This window comes from Onychostoma macrolepis, chromosome 02 (assembly GCF_012432095.1).
Source record: "Onychostoma macrolepis isolate SWU-2019 chromosome 02, ASM1243209v1, whole genome shotgun sequence".
NCBI lineage: Eukaryota > Metazoa > Chordata > Actinopteri > Cypriniformes > Cyprinidae > Onychostoma > Onychostoma macrolepis.
Window position 1 is genome coordinate 18969620 of NC_081156.1, and position 13831 is coordinate 18983450.

General features: G+C 36.5%; 1 protein-coding gene across 4 annotated transcripts in view; it reads left to right on the forward strand.

The window, feature by feature from the left end:
* cdh18a (cadherin 18, type 2a) overlaps positions 1 to 13831 on the forward strand; it is a 101287-nt gene that overhangs the window by 55782 nt on the left and 31674 nt on the right. For all 4 annotated transcript variants that reach the window (XM_058798686.1, XM_058798694.1, XM_058798671.1 and 1 more), the window contains exon 2: positions 2202 to 2684. In XM_058798686.1, coding sequence (XP_058654669.1) covers positions 2454 to 2684 — 231 coding nt within the window. In that variant the 5' untranslated portion in view covers positions 2202 to 2453. The remainder of the gene's footprint in view (positions 1 to 2201; positions 2685 to 13831) is intronic.

Sequence of the window (13831 nt, forward strand, 5' to 3'; positions counted from 1 at the left end):
TTTTTTTTTTTATATTATTGCGGAAAAAAAATGGATGAAATAACTGGCAATTGTGTCTGAAATCTAAGTTACTCAATATTAACTTAAATTTATTCATTCAATTTATTGCGGTCTTATGACTGACTGACTGACTGACTCAGTAAACTGTTCTTATCAGTGCCCATTACTTCAACTTCAGTTTAGTACAGTGGTTTTGAGGTCCAAAGCACCAGTACAATGATGCTTTTCTAAAGAAATAGAGAGCAAAAAGTCATTATTTAAACTTGAAAAAAAGTTCATAGCATCCATAAAATCTTTTTGATTGTGGTTATGTAATGTTTCTTTTACTTGGTTCATGAAAGATTATAATGGTGGCACTTACTCTCCTACTTGTGAGTTACTTAGTCACAAAAGAAGCCTGGTCATTGAATTCGGGACTCTAAAACACTATAGAATGTGGTTTTCTTGTTCTTCCCATTCATTCACCCATCTGTATGCACACTCGTTCAGTATTTTTTTTTCTTTTTTTTCTGTCATCTTTCATGTCATATCATAAAATCATTTGAGTCACAAGATCAGTTGAACTGCCATATGCTATTGTTGACTGAAAGAATAACTTCTCACTTAAATTCTCAATTCTTCTTCACCCAGTCTCAAAATTAAGTTCATTAATTTCCATAAAGTAATATTCATAAATAGCTCAAGAGTAGGCCATCTGTTGCCAGCAAGACAAAGAAAGCAATTGAAAAAGACTTTTGTGTGCAATGCATGAATAAGACAGACAATGACATTTTTTTGAAATATTTTACTCTTAGAAATAAGTATTCAACATGTCATGGCATTTGTGAAATTGTTTTCTGATATGCACCACAGTTTCCACAGTAACGCGTCATAATGCATTATAAAGTAAATTTAACCAGACTCTTGTTCTGGTTTGTGTAACAATACAGTTAGCTAAAACATTAAGGTTTGCAGCAATTGGAAGCTGATGTTTTGCCCTGTAATCAAATGCATAGACTCCCTGCTCAGTCTTGAAGAACCTACAGCTCACAGTTAAACCTAACCTAACTGTTTTTTATTATCTCATAGTCAAGCTAGAACAATAGTAGAGAACAGAATAATAGTTAGAAAGCCTTTCCTATTGTGTTATTGGTCTAAAATTATTCCCTCGTCATTTAGTATATCAGTGGCTCTTTCATTAAGATTATATAACAACAAGCACGTTTAATGAAATGCATTCAGACTCATGTCGCAGTGACTTAGATTAATTCAGATTCTATTTCGGCTACTGAATTATCGACCTATGTGCACTAATGAATACACATAACAAATGCAGCTCTTGAAATGCTGAATATTGTCTTTAAATACACTCTCTGCAAAATTTCTTTAGAAAAAATCCCAAACAAACAAAAACAGTGTGAGGTTCTTGAAAGATTAAAGTTGTTTTCACATGCCACACATGCCATCTTTCCTTACAAACAAAAGTGACTCTCTCAGGTATCTCACTGTCAGTTTGTGTTGCACCATGAAATATTTATTCCGGTCATATAATGTTAGACCCGTGGGACATGGTTTCAGCATTACTGTGACTTTTTCAAACACGTCTTGGAAATGAAATGTTCAGATGTAGCTAAGGTGACAGGAAATGCCCACCCTGCAGCAATTTCCACTGTCATTTGTTTATTTGTTGTCTGCTTTTTTTAGAATTCCGACATCGCAGTTTCCATTAGTTTTGAGGTAGACTAACCCTAAAGCGCTAGGTATTTCACTCATCCATGTCAGTAACCCTAACGCTGTCGAGGAATGAACAGTATGAGGGAGTTTCTCCTCAACAAGTGACAAATCTGAATTGACAGGGAGGCAGAGGAGTCGAGAGCTATCAGCTTCTTTTCTGAGGGAACCAGGGACATGCATTGATCCCCAGAATGCCGTTCAGCCAATTGAATAGACTTGCCATGCTGGAGCTCTCATTACACGTCCCTTGCACCAGCAGACATGATCCCTGCTATTATACTAGAACAGCTGTTCCATCAAAAATGTATTAGATGTTTCGCCGAATGGCAAACAGCAAGATCGCGATGGGCTTTTAGGCCAATTTTCATATCTTAGATCTTCACGGGCAACAGCTAATCCCAACTTTTCAGTGGAATTAAAATGTAATTGCTGGCTGCGTTTCATTTCGCCCCCATGAAAGTACAGTTTGTCCTCTTTCCTTCACACAGATGTTTCGTGGATATCTGCCATTGCCTCCAGTGAGTCTCCAGTGGACGCCAGCTCCCCAACGAATCAACACGTCTCGCTCTCGGCCCATGATGTGAGTGCCGCCCGACGGGTCTCAGCGACAACAGGATTTTAAACCATGGCCGTCAGCCAAGCCCTGCGAACTGGTCCGATCGGCGTCTAGAGCCGCCCACCACAAGAGAGAGACCTCTGGGTGAGCGAGAGCGGGAGTTCAAACGTTGCGACTCTTTAACATGAGAGCAGCCAGCAGCCCTGCCTGTCTGTCCCCTCTGCTGCTGTGCCTATGTGTGCTCCAGAGGAGCTATGGGACCCCTTCTCCACCCAGCCCCACATTCACCCACAACCAGACCAAACTGCCCGACGGCGACAAGGACTCACATCACCGGCCCAAGCGAGGCTGGATCTGGAATCAGTTCTTCGTTTTGGAAGAGCACATTGGGCCGGATGCCCAGTATGTGGGGAAGGTAAGAGCCCTTTTTTTGTTTCAATCTGTGTGCAGGTGTGGGAATCAGGTTATTCTCTGAAACAAACTGAGCCATTGTGTTTTGTATGGTTTGTTGCGTGAATGGTTTCTCCAGAGTGCTGTTTTAACCAGAGACAATGGCTGTGCATCATGTTTTTGAAGTCTAATTGAAATGTGCGATGTCACTGTGTTCTTGTAATCATATTTTCTTGGAAGCGAGTAAATAGTGCAGGTGACTAATCAGAAACAATGTCCATGTTTCTCTGAACAGCATGTTTTTTCAGAAAATTGATTTGGCTTGCAAATTAAAGGCTGACCCGTTACATCCATCCTGCTAATAAGAGTGTAATTGTTTTGACTGTCAACTACAGACAAACACAAGGATCCCGAGGCCCTTTTTGCTTCCTTTATTTCATTATCTTCATACTCAAGGTAACACATTCTTATGATGATCATATGGAGTACCTTTTATTTTGGGACTCTGGAAAAATTCCAGAGATCCCTCTGCAGCTTATAAACGTCAACAGCAGTACAATCAATTATTTTGCCCATTCGGTTCTGTGAAGACTGGTCAGCTCTGTCGGCTCAGATGAAACCACAGTGTTTCATGGGTTGGAATAATACAGGGTGACACTGACAGCTTTTGACATTGGCTCAGTGAGGTGAAGGTTAACGTGAAGATAGCAGAGTTTATGAAGAAATGGCTGAGCAGCCATCAATTGTCTACACCTACATCCCTCAGGAACTGAGCCAAGTGTGTGTGCCATGCTTCCTCAGCACCATTGGACAGGTTTGCTTCAGATCTGCCCACTTAAGTGTAAATACATGTGTGTTCATGTGTGCTAGGCAAGAAAAATGATTCCAGTTGTATAACGGTTCCATTTGTGATTATTTTAGTACTTTTAAGAAATAAAAATAAATTGTATTTCCCAATTGTAATGTAAATTTACATTACTTTAGTGATAACATTAATGCACTTCAGTAAGCCTTAGCTATGTACAAAAAATATTAAAGAAATAAAATGTGGTAATATATTTCATAGAATAAAACTACTTATTTTCATTCAAAATACTACTGGCAAAATATGAAATATTTATCTTTAGCTGAAAGTTAAAATTAGTCAAGGATACAAGTTAGGCCTATTCGTTCATAAGAGTCATTCATTCAAGAATCCAATTAATCCAGTCAGGCTGCATGATTTTGAGAAAAAAATATTCCTAAGACTCATTTGTTTGGGAGTCTGATCACGCTGTATGATTTTGATTCACTGACAAAAACTGATTCATATGAGTCCCCCCCCCCCATTGTTAGACTGCTGGCTGCACTATATGGTTTTGATTCACTGACAAAAACAGATTCAACTCGAGAGTTATTTGTTCTGTATTTGGACTACACTGGTCTAGCTGTCTGAATCTGATCCACTGAGAAAAGCTGGCTCATTGGATTTATTCTTTTGGGAGTTTGACTGCACCAGTTGTGCTGTTATGATTTTTGTTCACTAAAAAGAACTGGCTCATAAAAGTCATTGTTTTGGGAATTGGACTACATCAGACATGCTGCATGGTTTTGAATCACTTAGAACTACCGATTCATTAGAGACATTTGTTCTGTAATTGGACTTCACTGGTTGTGCTGTATGATTTTGATTCACTGACAAGAACAGATTCAACTCGAGAGTCATTTGTTTTGTACACTGGTATAGCTGTAGCCTATGATTTTGATCCACTGAAAAAAGCTGGCTCATTGTACTTATTCTTTTGGGAGTTTGACTGCACCAGTTGTGCTGTATGTTTTTTTTTTCGTTCACTAAAAAGAAGTTGGCTCATAAAAGTCAGTCTTTTGGCAATTGGAGAACATTAGTGCTGTATGGTTTTGATTCCCTTAGAACTACCGATTCATTAGAGTCATTTGTTCTGTAATTGGACTTCACTGGTTGTGCTGTATGATTTAGATTCACTGACAAGAACAGACTTATAGGAGTTATTAGTTCATGAGTCTGAATATAATGGTCCTGCTGTATAATTTTGACTAATGGGAGTCATTCTTTCTCTAACTAGAATACTGGTTGCATTATATGGTTTTGATTCACTACAATATCCATTAGAGGTTTTTGTCAGTTGGACTATGCTGGTCAAGCTGTATCACTTTGATGCACAGAGAAGAGCTGGCTTATAAGAGGTTTTTTTTTCTTCTTCTTCTTTTCAGTCATTCTTTCTGTAATTGGACTACTGGTTGAGCTGTATGGTTTTGATTCACGGAGAAGAACTGATTCATTAGAATCATTTGTCCTGTAATTGCTCAACACTGGTTGTGCTGTATTGGTTATGATTCACTGTCAAGAATAGACTCATAAGCTTTAGTCTTTGAGGAGTCTGACCACCCCAACCGCACTGCATGATTTTGATTCACTGAAATGAACTGACTCATAGGAGTCAGTCTTTCTGTAATTGGGCTAATGGAATCATTGAATCACTGAGAAGAACTGATTAATTTGTTCTGTAATTGGACAACACTGATCGAGCTGCATGATTTTGATCCACTGAGAAGAACTGGAACTACACCAGTTGTGCTGTAAAATTTTGATTCTCTGTAGAAAAACTGACTCATACAAGTCATTAAATCAGGAATTGGATTAGAGTAGTCACATTATATGTACTCTTTTTAAACTTAGTCTTTAAAAGTCAGTGGATTCAATTTAATGGAGCTCTTGTTGGAACAGAGCAGACCTGCTTAGATCCTGTCTGGGAGACTTTTGACTAACATCGAAAAGAAAGGAAACTCAGTGTGACAACATTCTTACTTGTATTGAACTGCAAAACATGAAGCCAAACAGTGCCCTTGTTCTGCTCACATGGGTGCCACTTAATTTTGTGCTGCTGTGGTGTGACCTGTCTGTAAAAGATTTGAGTGAGCTGAATATTTTCTCTCAGGCCTTCTTAAACTGCAGTGACAGAAATGGGTTGAGGCTCTCAGTAGCCTCCCACACTCCTCTCCACTCGTTTTTTTCTTTTTTTTTTTCTCACACCTTCTCCTGCCTAGTCCCTCCAGACCACCATCTTTTCTTCTCTCCACTTCAGTGGTCAGACAAAAAGAGGTTTTGGGGGCTCAGACAGACCTGTTCTACTAAAAGTCCGCCTGTCCTCAAATATCTAGTGATAGCAACATAAACTATGTCACTTTATAAAAGCAGATGAGAAATTTCAGTGGGACCAAGTTTTGTGGGTTAGAAATGGAGCATACAGAGGGGATATTTAGTTAGAAAGAAATTATCCTGAAATGTGTTGGCTGAATAACAATTCAACACCTACAGAGCTTTGGAAACTAGCAACATTTTTGCTGTTTGGTTATCACGTTTTAGAAGAATGTATGGTAAAATTGAAAAAGCACATGAATAATGTATGATTTTTAAGGTTCCCTAATGATTTAATTCATAATGTTTTTACTAGGTCAATATATTTTTGCCTCATTTTCAAGGCGAAGGATATAAACAGTGTTAAATTTATTTATTCATTCATTCACTCTAATTAATAAAAAATAAGTTGGCATGGTTTTTGTTGTAATCACAGTTTTTGTCTTTTCACAATTCAATCAGTATTTCATCACATTGCATTTAATAATTTGTGCCTATTTTTCCTTCTAAAGTGGCATATGATTGTAGTCTATGAAAATAACCATGCAGTTGATGGTAATATGCAAAGTGACATTCTGTCTAACTGTAGCAGACCAAATTTTAAATCAAGGGTGCTCAAAAAGGGGGTCAAATATAAAATATGTTTTTAAATTTTAAGTCAAAATAACAACCAAGTACTAGAATGTATCTTTCACCACTGAACTCTTCAGAAAAACACTGTATCATGATTTGCAAAAGAAAAGAAAAAGAAAAACACTTCCAAATGAAATGAAACACTTATATATTAAATTATTTCCCCCCTTTTGTCAAGTAGCATTATGCTCATTGTATGATTCTTGACGGAGAAGTGATGCATCAGTGGTATCCATTGGTTACACAATCTACACAATAGCAGACGAAGTTTCTGGCTGAGAGAGAGACACAACAGTCTCACGAGGTTCAATTCAGCTGCTCTTTGATTTATTCCACGCTTCTCTTTTATATCAAATGAATAACGTGAAAATGTTGCCAGCACGTACTCGAGTGCTGCTTCAATTTAAAAAAAAAAAACCCAGCAAAACAGAAAATATTTGTTTAGTGTATTTTCGCCTAGAAGATGCAATTTGTTCTTCATACTGTAGATTATTGCTGTGGTAAATATGCTCCCTTTTCATGTGGAAAAGCACATGCGCACACACACACACATCCAGAAAGAGATGCATTCGCACACAAACAGCTTAAGCTTTGAAATTTGTAATAGAGAGCTAGCAAGCTGCTGGCACTCTGGAAGGTCTCTTTCTCTGTTAATCTCTTTACCAGCAGACTGGTAGCACACATTAGTGTGAGCGTGTGATAACTAGAGAGGGTCTAGAGAGTAACATAGACTTTGGAGTAGAGGAAGACAGATAGAGATCAGTTTGCTGCAGTTCTATTGGAGCCTGTCCGGCTGATGAATATCTGTCACTGCAGCTTTTAAGATGGAGGATTACATTAAACCGCTCACCTCCTTCTCACTAATGGCAAATTACCAAACTCAGTGCCGCCCATGCACGCTTCCTTATTCTGACATGAAGGGCTCTTGGTGCAGTGTAAAATTGACCTTTCCATCAGCACGCCGGCTTTAATTTGCGGTTAGCGGCGAAGGCTGAGCCCTGATTTAATCAGTCCTTTCCTTCTTGTAGCGTGGGCAGTTTATCAAGCCACTGCACAAGGCAACCTGTGCTCTCAGGTCTGCGGCAGCAGTAACCGCAAACCCTGCATTATGGTCATGTCTGCAGAGAGAAATGTTTTCGTATATATGTTCTTTTAGTGCATTCTTGATGCAGACATTCCTATGAATATTAAAAAGACTGTCGGAATGAGGTCGGTCGAAGCAAGACGCCTCTAATGAGGGGCTTGTTTTGACAATATAGGGCATTGTTTCTTCAAAGTCTCATTTATATGTTCAAACATGAACATGCACTCTTAAAGGCACAGTCCACCCAAAAATTTAAATACTGTCATTTACTCACCCTCAAGCCTTGTATGACTTACTTTCTTCTGTGGAACATAAAAGTAGTTATTTAAGAATGTTGGTAACAAGTTTTGGTTTCTGTTGACTTCCATTTTTTGTATATACAATGAAAGTCAATGGGAACCAAAACCTTTTGGTTACCAACATTATTCTAAATATCTTTTTGTTGTTGTAGTTTGTTTGTTTGTTTGTTTTTTTCCCAAAGAAGAAAGTAAGTCATACAGGTTTGGAACAACATGAGGCCGAGTAAATAACAGTTACAATTTTTGGGTGGACTATCCCTTTAAAGTTGGAGTGAAATAAAGGTTGCAATCGCCTTTTCTTCCCTATTGTGACCAGGGGGTGTTTCCTCCAAAAAGGCAAGGGAGGCAGTGCCTCCCAAAACTGGATACGAAAACAATGCAAATATTACAGAATATGACATAAAGGCATATAAATCACTCATTTTTATTAAATAAAACTGTTCAACAGCGACAACAGCAGGTAAAGTTACAGCGGGAGTCCGCGTGTCTCTCGCCTCCCCTCAGCCCATTGAATTTTAACAGACCCCCTAAAGTGTGCCGTTAGTTTGGTGGGGGGTAATTGAGAACGAATGGGGGAAAGTCAAGTAAGAGGAGGCACTTGCCTCCATCGCAGTATGATTGGAAATGACTGAATCTGAGCGGCTATGATTGGTTCATGCGATTAAAAACCCGCCTCTTCTGTTTGTGCGCATTCATGAATCAGTCTGAATGAGTAATATAATGATGTTAAAACATGATCTGTGGGTTTTATTTAGTGAGCAATCAGCTTGTTGAAATGCATCTGTGAACAGTGTTTACCGAGCTCTGATGATCCAAAAATAGGTTTATTATTAAAAAGAACAGCTGAACAAGAGTTCAAAAAAGTATATTACTGTTTATAGTTAATGTTAAAATACATAATATAGATTTTTATTCTGACAGTGTAAGTAATGTTTATTTAACCAAGAAAATGTGACTGGGATTCATAGCTAAATACATTTGATTACATTACATAATAAAAAAAATAAAAAAAGAGGACTTTGCCTCCTCATTTTAGGACACCACTGATTGTGACACATGTCCGAGTGAAACAGTTTCTCAAACGGGAACAAGGAGAGGAGTTTATTTTAGTTAAAGATTATGAGGGCACATGAATTTTATGAAAATAATGATGTGCATGGATTAATCATTTATAATAAACACTGCAATATTCCATAAATCAATAAGAATTGTCCGTTTTGATTTCATGGTCGGTTTAAAGCACTGAAATGTTCATGCTGCAAGATTCAGTAACATTACCTCCAAGCATGCATACATTAAAAGACTTCTGACCCATAATAGGCGCTCTAATGGATCTAAATGCATCACTTTTGCACCATAATAAAACATCTTAGAGCTCTGACTGAAGCTTAGGTGAGTGTGGGTGTGAGTATGTATGTGTTTGACAAGGTGCGCAAACACTCAGTGGTCACCATTATAATTTAATAGGAGAATGTATTCCAAGCCGGATCAGCCTGCTTAGCATGCAAGATGTGCAACACACCCAGTTTGTTTCAAATGGTTAATGAGTTTCCATTGTGCTCAAGTGTTTGCTTTCATTCATAATCCTATTAATCGCATTTGATGCATTTGTATTTTCTAGGCTGGCTGCTTTCAGATTTGAGTCTATATCTGTCTGGCAGGTTTCTCAAAGCCTTTCATTTGTGTGGTAATGTGCAGGGGCACATCGTCACACCTTCTGCTGGACGAGTCAATGCATTCTATCTCCCACTCATCTTCCTTCCCTCCTTACTTGTTGTTTTATGTGAATTTTTCACTCAGGATGTTGAATCTTAAAATCCTTTTAATGCCAGTGAGCATTATAAACAGGTTTGTTGAATTTTTAACACAATGTCCTATTTTAAACATTTCATTTCGTATCCTTCTTATGAATTTCTATATCTTCACCATTAAGGTTATTAAGGTTACATTTTTATTTTTAATAATAACATAATTTTTTTGTTTGTTTTCAAACAATTTGTTTTCCTTTATTATAATAATAATAATAATAATAACTTTATATAATTTATATATATATATATATATATATATATATATATATATATATATATATATATATATATATATATATATATATATACACATACAATTTCCTTTAATTATTTATTTATTCAAATTCATTAATTTATTTACTTATGTATTTGCCCATTTCACTTTATTAATAGCAAAATATTTCCAAGTGACACAGGTTATTTACCTAGAATGCATGCTAATGTGATGCTAAATAGCGATTTGACAAGTGATTTGCTTGACTAACCAATAGCCTGCTTGGCCTAAGTGACATCAGCAGAAAGAAAGATTACAATTTTAGATTTTAGATCACAAAAGCAAGCTTTCTTTTTTTTCCCTCAAGGAGTAACATGAACAAATCATTAACAATAAGACTAGGACTAGGCAAATAGTAAATAGAGCCAGTTTAGTTGTGAAGGTATTGTAAGATCTTCGCAATCATCTTGTTTTATGTGTGAATAATTATGGGAAAAATAAACAGATCAATGAACAACATTAGGGCTTTTCCTAAAAATGATTTACTTCATTTATCCTCGGTTTAAGGAGTTCTTTAGTAATAGATAAACGCGTGATTCAAATACTCTATCCATCTCTTAGGGAAACCTGATGTATTGAATGGTGCTTCCATAAATAGCTCAGGCAAGTTCAAAACAAGGGTCACTCTTTTTTGAAGTACAATGTAGGAGGATTCTTCAATCTTTCATACTGCTGGATGCAGCAGGTGAACATGAGGATACACAGCAGGATGAAAGAGGCGGATATGGGCATCCTTAAACAGTGGTGCTGGTTTGGGTTTGGGTCTCTGGATTAGCTGTGTGGATAAGAACATATTTTTGGTATGGTTTATACTGTATGTGTCCTGCTGCATTGCAGCTGTAACCAGGCTTATACTCAAAGTTTTGTGGGTAATGCAATGGCCCCAGAAAGTGTTGTTTCAGGCCCGCCTGCCATATATATATATATATATATATCTGTGAAGGTGAATGTCCCTCTTAGCCAGGGGGAAAAGGTTTGGAAGGTGAACGTCATTCTGACTAATTGCTCACTGTGGTGGGATTACACAGGCTGCCAAGAATTATGGGAACACTGTGGGGGGAAAAGAAAGCTGCTTGAATAGCAACCCTAGCAACATGCCAAGTAATGTTTTTTTTTTTTTTTTCTTTTTTTTTTTCACACCAAGGGCCATGCTCTGCCAATTCCTGCTGCTTAGATTTATATTTTTTTGGATCGGACTCATTGCCATTTTTTCCAGGCCACATTAGTGATCATTAGCAACTGAAATGGCAGTATTTATTGTTGGATAAGTGGCCTGAAAATACCTGTGTTTCTCAGTTTCAGGTGATGGTCACATCCAGCTTCCTGTACATCCCTAGTTGAAGTTTTCTACTGTTTTGTATGCATATTGTTCTGTGGTTTGTGTCGCTGTAATTGCATGAGCATAGCATATGTGTTACTAATGAAGTATGTGTCACAGATGGTTTTGTTGATTTTACACTGAAAGCTGACATGAACAGAAGCTATCCTTCGTGATGCATCTCTGTAAACATATGGGTCAATTACATACAAGAGTGTCCATGCTAAAGAAAATGAAAAATCTTGTTTGAATATGTTCTTAGGTTTTGAAAATGTTTTATATCATTTTCAATTTTTTTGGTTTCAAATGTCTCTTGGGTTTAATGTCTCTAAAATGGCATGTGATTTAACCAATGAGTAAAAAGTAATCATATGTATGTGACCCTGGACCACAAAACCAGTCATAATGTATGTAATGATGTAAATAATGAAATAAATAAGCTTTCCATTGATGTATGGTTTGTTAGGATAGGACAATATTTGGCTGAGATACAACTATCTGAAAATCTGAGGGTGCAAAAGAATCTATATATTGAGAAAATCGCCTTTAAATTTGTCCAAATTAAGTTCTTAGCAATGCATATTACCAATCAAAAATTAAGCTTTGATATATTTACAGTAGGAAATTTACAAAATATCTTCATGGAACATGATCATTACTTAATATCCTAATGATTTTTGGCATAAAAGAAAAATCAATAATTTCAACCCATACAATATATTGTTGGTTATTGCTACAAATATACCCGTGCGACCTAAGACTGGTTTTGTAGTCCAGGGTCACATATTTCCATTACATTTTGAACACATGTATAGTGTACACAATCATTATTTAAAAAAATGAATGAATGAATAAAAAATTGTTTCAGATTACAAAAGCAAGCTTTTTTTTTCTTAAAAAAAAGAGTGCATTTAGTTGTGAAGGTCTTGTAGCATCTTGGTTTATGTGAATAATTGTGTGTGAATAATTTTGGGGGAGGTGCTCAACATGACATTTTACAATCTGGTATAACCTTGCTTTGTCATAAAACAGGTGCAGGGGTCCCCTCTATGATTATTTTTATTTATTTATTTATTTTTTTTTTTTCCTGCACGTTTGCACCACATGATTTTATTGGTGTGAAAATGTTATAACATTGTACCCGGGTTTGGGATTATTGGCATGTGAAGATAGAATAAGAACTCAGACATATGGAAAAGTCAACAGACCAAGGGCTGTAACTTATTTTGCTAGTGCGTAAATAAATAAATAAGTAAAATGAGGTCTTTGAAGGATCAGCATAATAGCTGTAGACTGCATATTTCCTTATGCAAATTATAAATACTTGTTTGGATATTTATATTCGGCATCACAAAAAATTCTTACCTTGAGGCAGTAAAAGCAATATTCTGTTACAGAATCTCTTATTGCATAACTAATATGAATGTGCTGGGATTAAGCCATGTTTATTAGGAGGTATCCTTTCACCCCTGTGATGCATGTGTATTTCACATGAAACTCAATTTGGTTCTGGTTGGGGGCCACAGGCTTTAGCCTCATAATGTCAGTGTAGTGTATAATTTCACTGTCTACCTTGCTCTTTTTACCCATGAGTTTAAAAATTTGTCATGAAAGAGTTATATTTATACTCCAATGGAGAAAAAAGGAGTAATATCACAGGTATACATTTAGACCTCTTTTAGTCTGTGGAAATTGTGGGTGAACGAAAGTCATTTCCTCTAAAATGTATTTCCTCAGAGCACATGGGGTATCCTTGTGCTTGTTTGGTACATGTAATGCAAGTTCTATTTAAAGAGCATGCTAATTACAAATCAAGAGCATTCTTTGACAGGAGCTGGGACATGCCACAGTCATTATCGTGATAGATTTGTCATAAAAAAAAACATGTTAAAGTTTGAACTGTGCGAAATGTCATTCATCCCCATAAAGGTTATGACAGGAGTGTTTTCATGTCTTTGACTTCTGACTTTGATCATATATTTCTAGATCTAGGTCTATGTCATTTAGTTTCTTGTTTTCTTATAGTTAGATTATTTACAAATGCAAAGCCTGACATTAAAAACTGTGCTATAATGTTGCTGTATTTATAAGCAGGGACCAAAAGTCTGAGAGCACTAGGGAAAATGTTTCTATTTTGAAGTTGTATCCTTTATATTGGAAATGTTATTATCATCATATCATCATAACAATTTTAATAAAAAGTATAAGTGAAAAAAACGAACATGAACTTCTCCTGAAGCTGATGATCCCAGCATGATTTGAGAATTCAAAGAATTCATCTTGTGCTTCTGTGGAAGCAAGACATTTTTTGTACAAAGTCGCATGTTCAATGCCACTAAATTGAGAATTGAATTGAGAATGCATTTTAAATTTAAGTTAAGTTCTTAAATTTGAAATGAATTTGAATTTAGTTATCAGAGAGGATATAGAATTGGAAAAGAGTGCATATAACTGGGAGTTTTAAGCAAAGTTCAATGTGAACTTTTCTCAAAATGGATGGATGGATGAATGAAATATTTAGTTCATATATTTCATCACATTTTAAATATAATTATGTTTTGTTGATCAGGAAGAATGTGTTATCTGTGTTGAATTTCTT